At 37.3% G+C, this 21,013-nt stretch overlaps 1 protein-coding gene across 9 annotated transcripts in view; it reads right to left on the bottom strand.

Annotated features, from left to right (window-relative positions):
- Positions 1 to 21,013, bottom strand: part of KLHL13 (kelch like family member 13) — a 92,507-nt gene that overhangs the window by 45,313 nt on the left and 26,181 nt on the right. For 4 of the 9 annotated variants that reach the window (XM_054840065.1, XM_054840064.1, XM_054840061.1 and 1 more), the window contains one exon: positions 19,044 to 19,115. The exons of the other annotated variants lie outside the window; for them this stretch is intronic. In XM_054840065.1, the coding sequence (XP_054696040.1) occupies positions 19,044 to 19,115 (72 nt within the window). The remainder of the gene's footprint in view (positions 1 to 19,043; positions 19,116 to 21,013) is intronic. 9 annotated transcript variants of the gene reach the window in all.

The following is a 21,013-nucleotide window of genomic DNA, read 5'->3' as shown; positions in this document are numbered from 1 at the left end:
CAGGAGCAGAATTTCTAGAAATTTAAACATTTTAATAACATTTAATAACACTGGTAGGTTTTTTTGTAATGGTGAAATCTACATTGTTAAGTTTATTTTGGGGATGAAATCACCAGGGAATAATTGCTGTTTCTGATGATTATTATTGAAAGTGTTTGCCCAAAATAGTTTTGGGCATTTGAAGCTGTTACCATAACCACAGGCAAGGAACTAAAATAACCCAGGATGATCAGAGCTGAGGACTAATTCAAAACCAGATGCACCTATTTGACGAACAATTGAGGAGCGCTCTCCCACTTCTTTGAAGAAGTTCTAAATTACACGAGCAGCATTAACGCAGGCAAATTTCACAGAAACTGCTACTTGAATGCTGAGCAGACATTTGCTGTGTAGGACAACAGCATTTATATGCTATAAATATTAAGAAACACTAACCCTGCAGAGAGCAAGTATGCAGTTTTAATATACAGAAGTCTTACTTTTAGTAAAAGAATTCATGCATTTACATGCGAACAGCCATGCCTGTCTGCACGCATTGTAAATATTGCATGCAACAGTCTCATACATATACATAACACCAGACTACTAGATCATGGTTTCTCTGCACTGAAGGTCAAAAAGTTAAGTTGAAAGAGACATTAGATAGAGGCTGTTATAACCACAAAGAAAAATATCGTGATTTTCAATTCATACATTCAATTTTGCTTTTGTATTCCATCATAAAGTAACTGTCTTAAAATACAATAAGGGAATGCTGTTACTTCCTTCCTCACGTTGAGTGCACCGCCAGTGCAACAACTGGTAATTGCTTTTAAAGTTGGTATCTCCCTGCTCTGCCAACCCCAAGGAGCTGAATACACATTTTATTTATTAACAACAGCATTACTCATATAAAAGAACAAGGCTAAGGACAATCAGTGGGCCACTTTTTCAAAAGTAACTCTTGAAATACCCTTTTGACCAGTAAAATAAAAGCCAACTCAACCCACACAGTCGTTCCCAAGCATTCACTGGTATTTAAGTCTATCAATGCACATCCAGAAAGCAGAGTTACTTCCCACTTCTGAGCTCAGCAAGATTTTTCAGCATAGAGGGCAGCATTAGTGCTCAAATACCTACTCTCATGGGGTGCTTCTATTCCCATTTATTTTTCATTTAATTTACAAGCAACCTAATTTAAACCTTTACTGAAAACCTAGCAGCAGTCAACTTCACTTCTCCTTTTTTTAAGTGCATGAATCCCAAGCACTGCCCAATCTCATCTCCTCTGAATGTCCAGCACACACTACTTGAGCAAACGGCCAATGTACAAAATACAGAATTGAAGCAAGTAGCAGTGCTAGGTACTCTAAAAATAGACAAATGCTTTTCAGTTGCAAAAGAAGAACCACGTAAAAAATGAATCACCTATCTGCACATAAGGAGAAAAAAATAAATCAAATACCATTTTCTTCCTGACAGCCACAAATCGGTTGTGTATTCCCAGGGAAAAGATTACCTAAATGTATTCTATGTTTTGCATAAACTATTCCTAAGACAACAGAAAAATCACAGTATATTATTCTGTTGTTTTAATTAAAGCTTCAAAGTAACAGTTTAGTTACACATTTAAAAATATGGGGAAAATAACCTGATCTCCTGGAGTGCATTGTGCCCACTGAATATACTACATTTTCTGTTCTCACATTACTTCGCTTTACCACTTGTCCCCAAATTAACTGGCACTGAAGGCCAAAAGCAGCATGACAGCTCTGTGCAGAATCCTACTTGCCAAGGAAACAGTTATTCCTAGACAAGTGCTATGAAAACACACCAAACTAGGGATCTGCTTTTTTTAAGTTTAAAACTCTTTTAAATGCTGAAGACCCATGATAACTGCACAGATTCAACAGCTTCTTGGGACCATTCAAGGGGCTTGTTTTCTGTATTTTTCTCATAAGCAAGTTCATGTGCAAAATTGAAAGCATCTACCATTTATAACTTGCTTAAAGTTATATTCTACTTATTATCTGAGTCTCTTACATATTTTATTCTGTATACAAAAGATGAGAAAGAGGAAATCTCTGGGGATTAAGCAATTACTTCCACACTAGTATTTCCAAAGCTTGCACTGAGCAGACTGACAGCAAAGTAACTGACAGGGTATCAAGAACTTCTGCAGAAAACTCCTCCATAAAGTAACTGAACAGGTGGCCTAAGAAGAAAAAAAGAAAATGAAAAGACCAAAGGGAAGATCCCAAGCTGCCATTTTACAGACCTGAGCTGTTAGCAAGGCCAGACGCTATCGATAGAGGCTGTACAGCAGCGCAGCTCTGATCCCACAAAAAAGTACATAGAAGAGTGCTTAAAGGAGCAAGGCATATCTCATCCCTCTTCCTCCACCCCACACCCCAAATCCTTCTTCATTATTGACTGACAAGCAAGATTTGGGCCCAAGTGAGGGGAGCAGGTACACAGCACTGTACTCGGCATGAACAAACCGCACAGAGCCGCCCCTTGCAAGCGTGCTGATCACGGCATCTTTTACTCTGCAAGTTCCCCCTGATGTTCAGGGTAGGAATGCAGCTAAAATCACTTCCCTTGTGATCCTCTTCCTTTTTCTTCTGATATCTTCTTTCCTTTGTGCAACTCGAAAGCTAAGTTGCTACCCTGTTGTTTCGTGCAATTCGATTGTCAATATGTATGCCTTTGCTGCCTTTTACATGCATTATAAAATACAGGTTCTCCTCTTACAGCCCAGTATGTTTACATTTCTGGGGATATATACTTCCAACAAAAGTTTTAAACCACCTCTGCATTTCCCATAAGTCTTCCTTCATAGTTGTTCAAAGAAGAAAAGTCACAGGTAGAAAGATGTATCAGAGCCCAGTGGCAACATAAAACTGTACTTGTCTGAAAATACTTATTCTTAGCCTTGGAATGCCACATGAATTTTGTGGGGAAACTAAGCAGTGCACAAGTTAACTTCTAGACATGCCACTGGATTTTCATCAGTTTGCACAGATTGAGTTTAACTTCTTTTTTCAGTCCTTAAACTGTTAAAAATGAAACTGAAAAATATTTGCTCAGTCAAGTGATTTGCTGTGGTTAAAAGATTTGCTGTTCCGCTCTAACAAGCTGCTTACCTCTCTCCTTTTATTCATCTACCAAGTATCAGAGGAACCGAAAGCACTAAGTAGAAACAGGGTTATGCTATATGGAAACTTTCTCAAATCTTGCAAACCCTTTCTAGCATGACCTGAAAGGTCTTCTGCACTTCCAGAACACCAGGCTTCTGTTAGCCCTACAGAAAGGAAAATACTCAAAGTTACAGTAGCTGTGCAATTTACATCTCCTGTTTTCATCTAAAAATGTAGACATACAGGTCTAAATATCTGTGTCACAAATATTATGTCTTCTAACATTAGACTATTTCCTACCGACAAAGTGTTTGTTCGTATAATAAAAGATGCCAGACTCAACAACACAGAAAAATAGGTTAAAATGGTGGTGGTAAGACCAGTAAACATCTTCAGACTTTTGAGATTCTTTTCCCCAACACCTATGTTCTAAAAATTCACTGATACAAACCCATGTTTCCATTCTAAAATGGATATATGTTACTATATAATAAAACCTCTGGTTTATGATAGTAGCACTAGCAAAGCTCACTCCAAACTGATGGCAGAAACTCAGTTTCACATTGGAAGGAACTACTCCGATCTTTTACATATCTTACAACTACCAGCCCACTGAGCTGATGCATACTACTACACAAGACCATTTTGATACAGAAGAAAATAAAACAGAATGCCCAAAATCTAGTAAAATATTCACAAAGCCATGGAGCGCAAATGTAATAACTATTTCAACATTGAATCATTTCAGCATTTTAAAGATGGCCATTAAGGCACAAGTCTAGAAAAACAGAATAAGAGCAAATAAGGATGCATAACATTTCTCTTCAGGATCCCTAAAAAATTGACAGTGTGTTAGTTTAATTGGCTTCCTTATTCATCACAGGGATGCTTCTCATGCCTCTACCTCTGGCTTTTCAATCTATTAAACTGCAGCTGTTCCAATTACTGGAAGAGAATAATTAAAAGATGGTGTTGACAGTCTGCCCTATATACAAGTCGGTTAATTAATACAATTTCTTTCACCATATATTGTGAAAATATTCATACCAAAATTCATATGAAGGGAAAGCAAATCTCTGCCTAAAGAGGAATCCAAAAGAAACCAGTGCAGTTACGTTTGCAGTCTTCTCACAGTGACATTGTAACATTCCCCAAATACCAAAGTACTGAAAAAACCTGGCAATACTTTTATTGAAATCACAACTTTATTCTAGAAACCTCAAAGATCTATCTTACAAAGAAACAGTCTTTCAATTAAAATTTTTAAGCTTTAAAATAGCTGAAGACAGTTCTCAGAATTACACATGTACTTTGACTTACTATCCATTATGTTGTCTCAAAGAATTTTTTTTTGTCACTGGCGGGGAAAAAAGGTCTCAGATACCAGATATAAGTTACAGCATCTTTTGGAAGCAATGGCACTGTATACATCAAGATGCACACAGCCTCATAAATGGAACAGAGATGCTTACAAAATGGTTACTATCAAATATATTTAATACTTTTAAATTGGGCTGACTGCTCAAGGAACAATCATAAATTGTAAAGCCTAGAGTGGGGTAAACTAGGTTTGTAGCCAACCCCTCCTGCTGTCAAAATGCTGTAAGCAGTACAGGTTCCTGTCTCTATAGCAATATGTGTAGGGCCATTTCTAAAACAAGAAAAAAAATCCCCAAATCTTTAAATATTAAGTTAAGCAGTTGGGGCATGTACCACATGTTTAACAAGAAGTACTGCAGTTTGCCATCCACCCACTCAGCATTTTTTCCTGTATAAATGAGGAAATTGCTGCAGTAACATTTTAGGATGCATCACTTCAGTGAAAATTATTTTTATACATAAATATACGTATGCATACTATATATATGTATGTATGTGTTTGTATATATAGCATGTGTGTATATATACACACACTATATATGTGTACATTATATATATACACACTTTATTTTTTATATATATATATATATAAAACACCCTGCATTTGACACAGCCACTTCCCCTTCCCTTCCAGACTCCTCGGTTAGGAAAGATTCGAGTTCTCACATGATTTTTCAGACTACCAAAATGTACAGTCTTTAACAAACCAAAGAGGTAGTAGCAGCTGGCTGACTACGAAGTAATCATGTTGAGTAATAAGTTTCTCCATTACATACATTCGTCAAAAACCCACACCTCATTCATTAATGAGAAAAATATCTTGATAGCCTAAGTATGAAATTTCTGAAATTATTCAGCAAGAGTAAACAGTTTAAAAACCCACACCATTTCCTATCAGGTCACAATAAAATGATTTTAAAAATATCTAAAAAACATAACTTCGGTTAAAACTTAAATCAACTTCCCAGAATCTTGCAGGAAAAGGAGGACACACAAGCAATGAACAAACCTAATCCTTGTAGCATTCACACTTTTAATACTTAGGAGGGTTAATTTATTAAAATACTAAATTCTGTTTCAGGTATATTTTGTAACTACACAGTCTCTCAGAAATACCACAAATCTATTCCTAAGTGTGTGTTTCTGGCCATGAAATTAGTTTTTATTTTACTCCACTTACAGATGCCTTGCATTTTCTTGTGTGTATTCTTGAAAAGGGCTTTGCTCTAAAATTGAGGTAAGATTTCTACCAAGAAATCACTTCCAAGAGTCAAGATGGACTGTTAACTTAATGACAAGCTACAAGTTACAATATGAAAAAAAAAATTCAGCTCGGGCAAACTACTCTTACATAAAAGGCATTAGGTAAAATAAGGTCTTAAAACACTTAGTAGGAGGTAAAACCAAAGTGAGTTAATGAAGGTTTCCAACTTTTGATCTAAGCCCATGTACTCTGCTGACAACATACCGCTAAGAAGAAATGCTTTTGAATTAACACAGATTTATTCAGAGAACTGTGCTCATCTTCCCCAGGTGATTATATTTAATAAATCACCACAGAAATCTGAATGCATAGTTACAGCAGCCAGACTGACCCTGCTGAAAATAATTAGTCTGAAGCAACAGTTATTTTTATTAGGTCAAACTGTGAACTACAAAGAATTTATTTCTAAACAACTTCTCCACAGCTGTTATGGTCTGTTGGCTGTGCAATTTATTTTAGTAAAGTATGCCTAAGCACATTTACACATCTGACTCATACGATGCAAATATATTAAACAATTTAGTAATTAAAAGGAGGCTAGGATTGAGCACCAGCCACTAATAACTTCAGTATTTCCTGCACCACAGACAGCAAACTGCAAATTACATTAGTCATGTGTTGATTAAAGTACTTTGAAAGTATTCTTAAAATAAAAGTTTGTAGCTTTTTCTTTCATGCTTCCATTATTTACATGGAATCTGTTAGTCATTTTGCATTCCCTAAACCTTATTGTCTTTATCCACTGGAGTGAGTTTTTGCGGTCCTGCACACCTACACAAGCAGTCCCTACTGAAAAGGGCAGGCATGGGGAGGCAAGAATAAAGCCCACTGATCACTGCTCTTCTTGTGCGTTTCTGTAATGACCCAATTTCTTTAAAGGACAAAAAGATTAACTTTTTCTGAGCACAGGAATTCCCACTGCATTGTCACCCCTGGTGGATCCAGCCTGCTAACCCACAACCCACAAAATTTCCAGCATGGGCAGTCTGACATCTTTATCTGAAGGCAAGAGTCCCTTGGGGAACACTCTGACAGAGAACGAGATTGAAAAGGTCTCGAGAGAGATGCTGATGCTTCAAGTCCAGGTTGTCAGAAATCACTGTGCGCAACCTGGGAGCCAAGAAACAGCAGGAATGTATCTTCTAGGAGAAGACTTGAAGCTGCTGCACCATGCTGCTCACTGTCACTGGGCTGCTGCTGGCTGGATTCCTTTAAGGAGTCACAAAAAATATTATACTTACCTAGATTCAATCAATTTAATTATTTGTCATCAGCTAGTCTTAAGCATGTTTAGATACTAATTTTTAGGAAACAACAACTTGAAGTTCTGCTTGCCTTCACACACAAAGGCATGTGAAAGGCTTACACAGCAAAAAGTCATTTCAAATTTATCACTAATATTAGTATTTCGCCCAGAGTAAAAAAAAAAACACATATGATTTCTCTACACTAGGAAAGGAGTTTCAAGTCTGCAGATCATTCCAACTGAATGCCATGAGAACAGGTGGAATTAGTAGCGAAGCTGGAACAGCTGAATGGGCCATGCAAGACAAAGGGAGTCTTGTACTAACCCCACACACATTTCTTCAATTTTTTTTTTTTTTTTTTTTTTGCACCTGTAAGCCAGAGGCAATCAGGAATCAACTCCTCCCATGTGGCAAAGGAACACATAGTCCAAAGACTCCTTCCCAAAAGACAAGGTGGGGGAACTCCCTGGTTGGTGTGCTCAGGATCCTCCCTTCCTCAGCAAACCAAGCTGATGGTAACCTCTGCACTACCTGCTCCCAAAGGGAAAGCAAAATTGAGTAACCAGGTCTTTTCTTTTCATGCTCTTCCACTCCCCACAGCACCAGTGAAAATTGACAAAAATGGGTAGTTTTTTCTCTTGGTGGGGAGGCCAAGAGCAAAAAGACATTGAAAATGTATGTTTGCAGCTGAAGGAAGGTTTACACCTCAATCTGTAACCATCCTGGCAGTCCTAAGTGCATGGAACAGCTTTAATTGCAAGATTTCTGCCAAGTTGGATACTACCTTTTCAGAAGATATCTATTCATCTTCTACAGCAAAAAGAGGTTTTCTGTAAATTCCCACTGCTGAGTGTTGTTATACAAAGGACCCAAAAGACACGGCCTTTAACATTCAGCTGGGTGGGGGTGGAGGGGGATGCACAATCAATGCATATGTTCATGCCACAGAATTAACACAATCTTAGCTGTTATTAACATTTTAAATATCTAAGACTTTCAAAATGTATCCTTTGCTTACATTTAGATTTTTCCTGAAGATAAAAAAGAATGATTACAAAAATGACACTTCATATTAAACAGTTCCATTTCTCCAAAACACACCATTATATTCTATTTCTAATTTGTGAAGTGTCAAAATTCCTGCGTAATGATTAAATTATAGAAAGAAAATTACAAACTGGTTTCTTCTCTAGCATCTAGAATATAAATTTAAAGAAAACTCTACATTTCCTAGGCAAAGTTTTAAAAGATGCGAGTTATTATTTCATTCAAGTTTGTTATGGTGGGCAAATGTACAAGCTATGAATAAATTTCCAAAAGCAGATTTAAAGTGACAGTTTTAAGATATTCACTTAGCAGACTGGAACAACTTTGCAGTTACAACATCCCTGTTTAGTGACAATGTAACTATCTGGATAATTTAGGATCAAATCAGGACATACTGCTTTGCATAAAATAATTGTCCATAGCGAGAAAAGTCTAAGTACAAGCTGTTTTTAGAAAGGACCACAGAAGAATGCTAATCTTATTTGGATTTCTAAAAACAATGAAAATCAATTAAAGTCTCCCAATTAGAAACCTTTATTTCATAAAATTTGGAACATCTGACTCTTAATGAAAGTTGAGGTTCAGTGCTTTCAGAAGAGTCCACGTAGTGGGTTATACATGTCCCACTGCTGAGCCGTTTGACCAGCACCACAGCACAGTCTCGGCAGTTTTCCTGACAAACTGTCCTTCAGAAACACAGAACTGAAAAAAAAAATTGTCGAAGCTCTGAGAAGGAGAGGACTGCATGGAGGTGGGTCGAAGGGCTCAGCCAGGGTGACAGCTACCCACAGCAGAACTGCACCACTTCCCTTCCACCTGCCCTCCCGGCAGTTCAGTCAGCAAAAAAAAAAGGGTCTAAATTCTGCAAACACTCTACTTCTATGCAAAACAGTCACATCACTCATCTGTGCCGCTCTAGTGAATCACAGCAGGCTCAGGAGAGATGACATTATAGGAAAAAAAAAACCCCAACACAATAGATGAGCATGGTGTAGAGGTCCTTGGGGTGCAATGTCATTGCACAGGTGTGACATGCAAAAAGACTTGTACAAAAGTCAGTTAAGACAAGAAATATTTGTATTTCAGCACCTTCTGCAGCTGCAGTCATCTGCTTTTCTACAGCTGAAAATCTTTTTGATGCATACATACACAACACCAAACAACTTTGATAGCTTTTGATCTGGGACAAGCCTTTCTCAGTTTAAAATAGTTGTAATTCAAGTGTTTGCCTGCCAGAGGGAGCTGAAGGAAAGAAAAAAAAAATCCCACATATCTCAATACTTCCAAAGTTTTGGTTCTGTCCTACACCAATTAATTTAACTATTCAGACAAAAAAAGGTTTTAATGCAAAAATCAATCCCAGCACAGCCTCATCCCATCACAGGGCACCCCTGCACCAACACCCCCACTACCAAAATGTCCCCTTGCCAATTATGCCCAATACGCTCACTCTATGAATAAGTCCCCCTGGATCTCTGAATGGAAACAATGCCTACTTTTAAAGTATATTTAAGTACTTTTTGATCCACACCATAGTGTAGATGACTGCCCCAGAGACAGGCTTCTCTAATAAGTAAAGCATCACATGAGATGGTATCTAATACCTTATTGCATCAACTTGTCATTAAATGCACAGCAACACTGTGCAAAGACTAAGCTTCCAGTTTTGCCAGATGAAATATATATTATGCTGAAAACAGATTTTTCATTTAAATGCTTACTGGTCCTTTTTGCACACTCTTTCCACTTACTGCTTCTAACGTTAGTACACCTATAAATCTGCATATGGTTAGAGTTGCTACAGCATAAAACTATAATTAATGAGTTACTATATTAATAATTTATTCTTGCATAGCATCAGCAAACCTGAAGAGTATAAACCAGGCAGGAATTGGTCTCATTTTGCAAATTGGTAAAGCAAAATATCTAAACAATGTGTCCATAGGAAACCAGGATTCTGTAAAACAGCTCAGGAAAGAACTTCACTGCACACGATGGACAACCCCTTCTTTCCATCCTGCACTTCACTAAACAACTTCAAAAACTTTAGATACAAAAGCCAGGATGAATCCCATCAGAGTTTTCACATTTTGAAAAAGAGCAGAATGAGTATACCTTTAAATAGCTCCCTTAAGCATTAAAAGCTAAACTGATCCAGCTTTCCTTACATCAAATTTTGATGAACAACTTTAAAATAAGCTTAGTAGCATCCTATGTTATTTCTTGTAATCAAAACACTTATAGGAAAATCAGTTATGCCACCTTCTGGTATTCATAAGAACTGCTCTACAAGACAAATACTCATTTTCATAAATTCCCATTTTAAATGGGAAAAAAACCAGCATAACTAGAGAACTCACTTCATGTAGGACACAGATGCAAAATAGGACTTCTTCCTTAAGCTTCGGTTGATTTGTATAACATCATTAGCTCCGAGTAGCTTGTGCCCAGCCTTAAAGTTCCTAAGTTACTTGCTGACAAATGCAGCACCATTCCCCCACGTTGCCCGGTTTAAGATATGAGCTCTCTGCCCCATCTCACCAGCTGTAGCAATGGAACTGGAAAAGGCAGAGAGTGAAAAGGATGAGCAAACTTGTGAAACGGCTTGTGTACAAGGAACAACTTGGAGATTGGACTTAACAGCACAGAAGGCGGATAGGCAAGAAGAAATACAGTAAGAGTCTATAGTGTCACAAAAGCATGATAAAGGTGAACAGGGATTCATTATTCACCAGCTCTCCGACACAATAAAGAGAAAGCTTCAAATGAAACTAGCAGATGTCTGGTAAAAAAAACAGGAAACTTCATGTAATATGCTTCAGCTATCACACCATCAGCTTTTCAGTAATCATTTCTTCTTACAACAGATTCACAGAAGCAACTGTGAAAAGTAATTTTAAAAAGTGGTTTGAACTGAGGCACGGAAGGAGACTCAAGCAGAGTCACATACGAGGTCAGCAAACATCTTCGCCTTACCTCCCACTACCAAAACATCATTAATACTATAGCAGGACAAACGTATGGATATTTAGGAACAACTATAAACACCCTTCCTTCTGTATTATACCTGACTCTATGCAATATAATCTGTACTGCTAACCACAAGGATGAATTTAAGCTATGACTCCATTTCAAGAAATTTTTGATTGCTTCTGAGATAAGCCTTCAATATGAAACTGTTTCTAGACAAAGTTCCACAGACAATTTCTCAGGCAGAAAAAGCAGTGCATCTTCAGTCAAGGAAGAAAGAAGGTATGGAATTGGGTATGAAATGACATTAAAAAAAGACTGTGTGGATAACTGACCCCAAGTGTGTCAAGCCTGATGCTCCACTGTTTCTTACAAGACATGAATATCCAATTCTCCAGCCTTAGCCAAACTTTGACCTACAAATTAGGTATTTCTGGCCATCATTTTCCACTGTAACTTTGAACTACACAAGTTTAGTTACATGAATTTAAAATTTAATTATGAAGTTTAGTGTAGGATCGGATAAATCCAAGACTATGCTCAGGTACTTATGCACAAGTAGCAGAACCAACACAAGACACAGCTGAAATACAAGGACATCTATAAGCATCCCCACTTGCTCACGACACCTTCCCACAAGCCTTTGCACATTCTTTCAGTTATATATATATTCAGCTCTTTATGGAGCTCTGTCTCATTGTATAATCATTTTCTGATCTCTAAACAAAGCAAATCTTATGTTAAGCAAAACTTTGCTCTAACATGTTCTTACAAATTAAGGTTTAAGTCGTTCTTAAATCCAGCATTTTGGTTTCTGGAGATGCTGTAATTATCACTTTGCCCACACAAGGGAGAATGATAATATGCAGAAGGGTATACACACATCATGAGAAGTACATAACATCGCTTTCATCACAAACACCACCAGAAGTCATGCTGCAACACCACTTTATTTGCCCAAAGATTTTCCAAGAACCTAAGAAATAACTAATATTAATATAACACCAAAGTTGCAAATACTACCTCAGAAGAATGATGATAGTAACTCAGACCAGGCATAATGTGACTGAGGCCACTTGAACAAAGTCTTGCTGCATACTGCACAAAGTATTGCCTGGAAAATGCAATGCTATCATCCCACATAATGAAGTATTAAAAGAATCAAATTTTTTAAAAAAGCGCCAAGCACTGACATCAATCATGCCTGACCTGTTTCTGCCTGACCATGTATTTACAGACACTTATAACTGCCTCTGAATACATTTTTGCAGTTTAGCAAACCTTAAACTGAAAGCAGTGTTGGTGCCTAGCAATTCAAAGGCAATCTCAAATGAAGTCAGTACTTTCATGACACTAAAATCTTTGAAAGCTGAAGCTTTTGAGGCCTTTGAATAGCATATACTGGAAACATGAAAAGAAGGCAAGATTAATTCTGGGGGCACCTGGGAAATCTCTGCTGAGCCAGCCATATGCTACTCCACATCCAAAAGCACAGGATACAGCAGTAAGATTAGGAAGGGAGGAAGGCAGGACAGTAAGACAGATATTTATTCAGTAGGGTCAGTACTGAACTTGAAGTGAAATGTAGTTGGTAGCTCGAGATAAGATGAACATTTGCCACAAGAGTCTCGGTAAACACTGAAATAAAAATTGTCCAGTGAAAAATAAACCTATGCAGGGAAACCAACAGTTACAGCAACTATGGGACCCACAGGAGTTTCACATAAACGGTATTACAGAAGTGCTCTTTCTTTAGTGCTTCTCATCAAATTTCTGCAAACTTATGTTCTGGCTCATATCCTGAATCAAGCAACAACATGCACAAACATACCTCCTTCTGTTTGATTCTTTAACCATAGTAGAAACATAAGCAAACTACCAACACCTTGCTGCACAGAAAGCAGCTGTTGGGGAGAATTTTTTTTTTTTTTTAAAACATGACAAAATTTTGCTGGGTGCTGAAATGCCTTTTCAGGGATTTGGGGAGGATCAATGGCAATACCCATTTAAGCATAAAATACTGATTTATTAAAAAGAAAAGACATCTTTGAAGACTACCAGGGATGTTAAATAATTACATTCAATAAAGAGTTAAGAAGCTGTTCAGGATTCTTAGCCATTGTATCAAGCACCTCTATGTAAAATAACTAAATTCTAGTAACTGCAGATAAGCAGCCTATTCAAGATTATCTTTCATCAACACCCCAGAACAATGCACAAGGCAGTGTGACTAAGCCTTCACTTCATTGCTGTAACCTGATGAAAGCATACAGAAACCAAAGGGTGCATATCCCATTTGGAAAAATTAAAATTAAGTACAATTATTGAGCCTTAGCTTTGAGTTGTTGAATGCACACAACAAATTCTTTTTAAGACCAAATTCCAGTAATGTCATTCAGCTCATTCACCCTCCTTCTCCCTCCCTTTTCTCCCAAGTTTTGCATTGTAAATGGTCTTATAACCCAGTACATTAACTGTCCAGAGAACAAGGCCATTCCTGTTCTTAAACAACACTCCTCATTACTCCTAAACCATGCATAGCAGAGAGATGGCTAGTCTAACTGCAGATCAAGCCAGTGTGCATCACATAATTACTCCTCATCAGCCAACGTCTTTGTCACACCCCACTAAACAGCAGTGATGAAAAGGATGTCCGGTGTACAATGACAAACCAGTGGTGTCCTGGCAAAGCCCCTGAGCAAAACCCAAGACAGACTACTATGTATTTTACTATATGGGCCCAGTTCTAATTATCTGAAAACAGAACTGAACACAGTCACATTGGTGTTCTAACTACTGCGGAAACAAAACAAGAGAGGAGAAAAATCTCGCTGTGAGAGCAGAGAGGAACCCAGACAGCAGCCAAAGATGCTGCTCTAGCCAGCAGAGAACAGCTTTACAAAGCCTGCAAACTCCTCTGCTTCAGTTCTCATGTTCAGCTTTACTCCCACATTGCTCTGAGTCACTTGAGTCACATCGATCCACATTTAAGCAACTGCAAACACAGCTTTGCTATCCTTGTCCAGCCGGGGTACGGAGGAACTTGCTGACTTGTTGATACATGACCTTTATGCTCTTGGGACAACAGAAGTAAGTTGAGAGCGTCTGAAGATTCGACACATTCCCTTTGAATTAAGTTTCCTTCCAGATCCTTGGCTGACACACCTCCACCTACCTGGTTGTCAGCTTTGATTCAACTAGCCTGTAACAAGTGAGCTGGAGCAGAATTAAACTAGAAGCCTGGAATTTGGAACAGGGCAGTTGCACACTGAAAACGTTTGGAATCCAGCGTGATGGAGCTGGATGTGATAACATAGCTTGGGAAGATGGAAGGAGATTAGCAAGATGCTCACATTTCAGAAATGTCATAGGAAGGTCAGGCATAAATATACACACAATATTGTAATGAGGCAGAATAGTAGTAGCTATAGCTGAAGCGTTTTCTGTGACGTACATACTTCTACATTTTAACAGTACACTTATTATCAGTTGTTAAATATACGATTACCTGCAGGAATCATACTAGTACCTGTATTTCAGCAGGCATCTATTTATGGGATTGGTAGTCACTAGGCTGTAAAAGAACATACTGTCTAAAAATTGGGTTGTTTCCCTCAACAGCCTTCACTGGTCCTGCAGGATATTTCTATACCTCTGAAGATCATGTGAAAACTCAATAGTTGCTTCAGCTTTCACAGTCCAGGGTAGGACACTAATGCAAATATAACCTAGCACTTCTCATTTTCACAAGATATGCTTAATAACATTAGCAAGCTTGAAGTGCAGCTCATTAACAGAAATCCATTTCAAATGCAAAACCTACCGATTTCCCCATACAGTGAACACTCAAGCAAGACTGAGTATCCTGTTTTTCCAGCATAGTCCCAACCACTGTACAATTACAGATATGCCTAATTTGGCATCCAAGTGAACTAAAACCTGAATCACATCCCAGATATCCAAAGACAACGGAATCAGAAATGTATTGCCAAGCTGCATGCATGAACATACACACAGAGAACACCTCTAGTATTAAAAAAAAAAGGAATATACAAGCGGGTTGGGTTTTTTTTGACTGGTTTAGGTTCATAATGCAAGGGGTTTTGGTGTTCAGGTGTGGGGTTTTTTCCCCTTCAAGTAAAGAACAAAAATACACATCCTTCAGTTGTTTTGGGGTAGGCTTTTTGTTTGTTTTTAAATGTAGGAAGTACCAACAAACTATTTAGCACCCACAAAGGTATACTTTCTTTCTCAAAATTAGGTCACTTCTTATCAGCAAAATGAAATAAAACTGATCAGATGCACCCACAGAAAAGTTTTATGCTTTCTTCCCCTTTCCTTTACGAGTAAAGTACAATGGAATTTTTCCATACTCAACTACATGGGAGGACATTGATTACAGCTGAATGTTAGCACCAAAAGTATTTTCTGGGAGTAAGGAATTTAAAGATAACATTGTTGGTTTTCAAGATGAAAATTTGTATTTCAAAAATGTTTATTTAGATGATCAGCTACTAAGGCAGATTAAGCTGCATATTAAAATGATTCACTTTTGAAACAACAGGAGTTAAGTTTTTCAATGTTCTGTGCATTATCAATTTAAGAACGATGCCAGTCTGTACCCAAAAGTGACATGCCCAGTTTAAATATAGGGTCACAATGGCTAAATTATGTGCATAAAAACAAATTCCATACTCCCTCAAAGGCAGAATGCTACACACGCTATTTGAGTAGATTATTTTAGATTTAGGACTCTAAAGCACCTTATCATAAGCATAAAGTCACCTTGGATAAAGCTCCTCTTTTTAACTTGATGCATTCAAATGAACACCAAACTGAGCAGGGAAACAATGACTCATAGCACAATGACACTCACCACTTGCCATGGAGAGAACAGTTATAACCAATACACATCCACCCAAATGACAGAGATATGGAAACAAAAGGGAAAATGACAATCAGCATGAGGTTGCATTACACTGCTAACCACCTGTCACCAGCTGGAGAACTTTCCAGAGCTGTATCTTTTCAGCAAATCTGCTCAGGCAGTATTGAATGCAGCACAAACCAGACAGATTTTCCAAGCGACTAGCCTGGTTTGCAAGCTTTCCCATCCCATTAAAAGCAGTAGGCTGACTTCTTTCATATATAATATAAACTATTTCAGATTCACACCTATTTGCTTCCCACATCAAGATCAAGTTGCAAACATTTCATGTGTCAAAGGCACTGGTTTACAAACCATATGCTAAAGCTACATTAGGACAGATGTTAGGATCCAGAAGCCATGCATAGAGGGAGTTTAACTGCAGTTAACCCAGAAACATACCTGAACCAAAAACAAAACCCAGCTTTTAAAAAGGCAAGAGGATGTTTCTTCTTCAAACTACTGTTCCTTTCTTCATGCATAAAAAATTTACAGTACACCCTATTCTATGCTTCCAATATATTCAATAAGACTGCACATAAATTTCTAGTCATACAAGAGCAACTTTTGCTTTTTTACCAAATATTCCATCATGAAGAAAACACTACTTTTATCTAGCCAATCTTGAAAAAAATTTCAGAGATTTTATTTAAATGCAAGTCAACCCTAAAGCTGTGAGTTTTTACTTTATTAATCCTTAAGTCATTTGGAGTGGTTGGTTAAAAAAAAAATTGGAGAGCTAAAAGCATTTAGTGAAGAAACAAACTTTTTATTGAAGAGATTAATTCTTCCACTGAGGTTAAGAAATCATTTCCTCCTAAACAAGCACAAACACTGTCATACACACCATACTGAGACCAGATGTGACCAACACAAGTGTCCAATAAATAAGAAACTTGTCATCTCCTCAAAAAAAAATCCACTGGATTTCTTCCAGTTCTTTATTTTCTAACTTTAGCTCTTACATGAATATATTCAAAAGGCTTCATACAAAAATGCCAACATTCACATTTCAAATGAATATGTACTTCTAAAATATTCAAGTGCACATGTCTAAGAACAAAGGACATGAATTCATGGACTTAATGAGAAGGAGAGAAAATACTTGAAATATCACCGTTACAGACAGAGAGGGACATGACTGCTAAATAAAATCAAGTAGAATAGAATAACTAAAGAGAAATAGGATGGAGTAAAGAGGTGCTGTTTGGGATTACTAGAGACTGGAAGCTTTTAAAAATGGAGGGAACACATACGTAATAACTCTGCTCTAAGGAAAGCCCTTTTTTTTTTTTCTTCTTTGAGTTTCACAGCATTATTCACTAAATGGCCGTTCTTCATGCTAAGCAGAAACGCGACTGACCAAAACACTGCTAAAAGACTGTGTGCATTCACTGAGTGACAGCAGTATACAACAATTTCACTCATACACAAGTCTGAAAAGTGAAACTTGAGGCTGAATATGCTCAAGTCACCATAACTGCATCCAGCAGACAAAAAGCACTTATGTGCCTTTTTTGTTTTTTAAAAAAGCAGGAAATCTGTTGCTTCTAATCCAAGATCAAACATGTAGTGAAAATCCCCCCGGAAGCAGAGACCAGCATGCAGATGAGTTTGATCATTCTTCAAGAATGATTTAGCTACTGCCAAAACATAACTTCAATAATTTAAACTGTTGTCCCATGAATTATGTTTAGGCTGAGACCAAAGTACACAAGATCAGTCAATGAAACTACAGAAACAGCTTTGTTAGATTTCTTTGGTCTAAACTTGCTAAAGCATAAGGTTGCTTAATGTCAATACAACCTTTGGAACAGAAATAATTGAGCATTTAATATTAAGAAAAATGCTCAAAACAGTTCTTTAAATGAAAGGTTTCAATGTCATTATCAAAGTGAAGAATGTGGAAGCCTTAAATAGCATTAACAGAAAATTGCTAGTCATGAATGATGCCATTTGATGCAGCAATATTTCCAATCACCTACAAGGGAAAACAAATCTTACCAACACTGTTTCCCTACTGAAACACTCATTTATGCTGCTATATTTCCCTGTCACATCCCCAGGGAAAAAAAAATAAAAGAAAAAACCCACAAATCAAGACTAACATTCTTGGCACAATGAAGCTCCTTTGCAAAGGAGCGTCAGAAACTTTTCTTCTAGCAGCTATTTCATTATAAACTTAAGACATCTAAGCTTATGTTTTCTTTTCATTTAAGTATGAAGTTCCTAATTCAACTACAAAAAGCATCAAAATTTAAAAAAGATATAGCATACATCTGAAAAGATTTTCTACAGAAAGATACTGCACCAGAAACATACTGATTTATCTAGTTTCTTTGAACAAATGAAACCAGTCCTTCTAAGATAAATTATTCAAATTAGACAAAACTACCATTACAGGTGTGCAAAGTACAGCACAAGATAAAAATATAAATATTTTTATAGCTTCCAGGTTCACTTAAAGGAACAATTGTTTTAAGAAAGAACTTTATTTCAAGAAAGGAGGACACTGAAATAAAGGTTGCTGGAGTTTCTTCCAGGATAACATAAGCATCTCACTCCTTGCACTAAATGTGTGAGTTTTCTTTCTAAAAAGAGTTAAAGCATAAAAAGATTAAATAGCAAGCAACGTGTAATCAAGATAGAATCGATAATTTAAGACAGAAATCCCTTTCCAGCCATATCAGGAATCTTTTGGACATAGTCTGACATATTTGATAAGTAACTGTTATTGCCTCCTTGTTCTAAAATTGGTCTTTGAATACCTAAAAGCAGATGCGATGGCAGCTGGATCAACTAAATCAGAAAAATCCACAGAAATCTTGGATTAGTGAACTGTTAAGATTAAGGCAAGGCAATGCGGTGGGGGGGTGTCCTGCTTTATTTGAAAAATCACATAGTCCATTATGTGAGGAATAAATTAGCTTACAACTTACTAACTAGGTCCTTTCATTTCTTAAAGTCACCTACTAATTAGCTCTTCCAGAATTCCTCAGTTTTCCAGATGGGGAAGAAAGGCTTCCAGGCTGTCATCCTGGAAAAACCCCACGGACATCTCTGCAGGAATTCAGGCACTGGCAACATACCTGTCGTGACGCACTGCTGAGACCTCCCCTCTGAGCACAGAGTGATCCATGCCGCCCAGGTTAGTAACTCCCCTGTTGACCAAAGGAGATAAAATGTAATCTGTAATTTTAGATGAGAGTAGCCACACTGAAGTGTGCTTAACACGGTACAATGCATGAAGTTGCAGCAAACAGCTGCCAAAGATCTGTGGTGTCCATCTTTGGTTTTTGATAAGAAAATTAGTTTTTTTGAGAAATAACGAGCCACAGAAAGCCACAAAGCAGGTGAGCTACATTCTAAAATTTATTCAGGCACAACAGGATCTGTGTGCTGTCCATCTCCATGCTACCTTTTGAGCTTTTTACAGTGTCAAGGCTATCAACAGCAGAAGAAAGAAAACTGACTCAATAAATACCATCAACCGAAAAGTCTGATGTTAAAAAAGGAAAAAAAAGTTGTGACAATATAAAAAGTGTCAATCTCAATCTTCCCCAAACCTAGTGCACAGAAACTTTTCCTGCATGAATTTACTCTCTACTGCTCAGCTGTGTTGCCTGTATTTCTGCTACTCCCTTGACTACCATAAACTTCAATTAGTCTTCTTTTGGCTTGCAAAGACAGGATCTGATATAGGATGCTAATTTCTAATTAACTTATCTTGTATTCATGCATGCTTTATGAACACAAGGAGAACATCTAGGAGGAAATATAATCACAGTATTCTGTTTCTCTGCAAGGACCAAAGCTTCAGTGCACCAAAGCTTCACTGCTCCTTAACTGTTAAAAGTCTGAACAGAAATGTTAAATGTCTGAACAGAAATGATAGCAGACTTGGGCATAATTTGAAGCACAAACAGTAAATGAAATGAGAAAATTTAATTGGTTTCTTATTTAATTGCTTATCTTTTTTCAACTCAGAGAAGCTGTGGATGCCCTCTCCCTGGAAGTGTTCAAGGCCAGGTTGAATGGGGCTTTGGACAACCTGGGCTAGTGGAGGATGTCCCTGCCCATGGCAGGGGGGTTGGAACTAGATGGTCTTTAAAGTCCCTTCCAACTCAAACCATTCTATGATTTTTATAAGAAAAGGTCAAGAGGGATCTAATCATAGGTTTCCAATACCTAAAATGTAGCTGTAGAGAAGATGGAGGTAATCTCTGCACAATGATGCACTTTTTTCCTTTTTCTTCATTAAAAAAAAAAAATCTTTCTTGAAAGTGTTATGAACTGATTTTTCCATTGAAAATCAACATTAAGTCACTTCTGTCGCCACAAAGCATTCCAAACAATGAAAATATTCTGTATTAAAAAAATAAAAATCACTGTACTAGTTGTTCTCTTTGCCAAAGCATCAAGAATGAAAGTGAAATTCAAAAGTTGAACTAGGTCTTTAGACATTTTAATATTAGAAAGCCTTGGGGGAATGTGACAATATTTATATCAAAATAATCTTTTAATTTCTTCTTTTCTACCTACATACTACTTTGAGTCTTTGGACATATCTACATTTATGCTTTTCATCTTGCCTGCAGTACTACATCATTAGGGATGTGCAGTTTTGCCTGACTGGTAATTTGTTTGCTGGGGGGAGTAAAGAAAGAGGGTTTTGTTTGCAGCATCTTTTCCCTCGGCAAGAGATTGAAGATATAGGAAACATGAAGGGTGCTGTTTCTCTAAAGAACTTACACATTCAGACTAGCTAGCGCCTTAAACAAATGCAGTTACATTGATAAATGACTTTATCCTAACTGATTTGATGAAATAAATTGATAAAACTTTGAATAAAACCCATCTTTCATAAGTGTATGCTGCCTGTATAAAGAGTTACTCTCAAATACACAACAATTTTTTCCAGAACTATTTCTCCGACATCTTCAAGAGGCAACCATTTTTCCTTTGTTATCTACTCTGGTAAAATCCATCTTTCACAAAATTAAATTATTCTGGTTTCAGACAAGCTCCACATTTCTTAAACCTTTCAAATTTCTGAAAT

This window comes from Grus americana, chromosome 12, assembly GCF_028858705.1.
Source record: "Grus americana isolate bGruAme1 chromosome 12, bGruAme1.mat, whole genome shotgun sequence".
NCBI lineage: Eukaryota > Metazoa > Chordata > Aves > Gruiformes > Gruidae > Grus > Grus americana.
The sequence above is the reverse complement of the archived record's forward strand: the minus strand, read 5'-3'. Positions and strand labels throughout refer to the sequence as shown.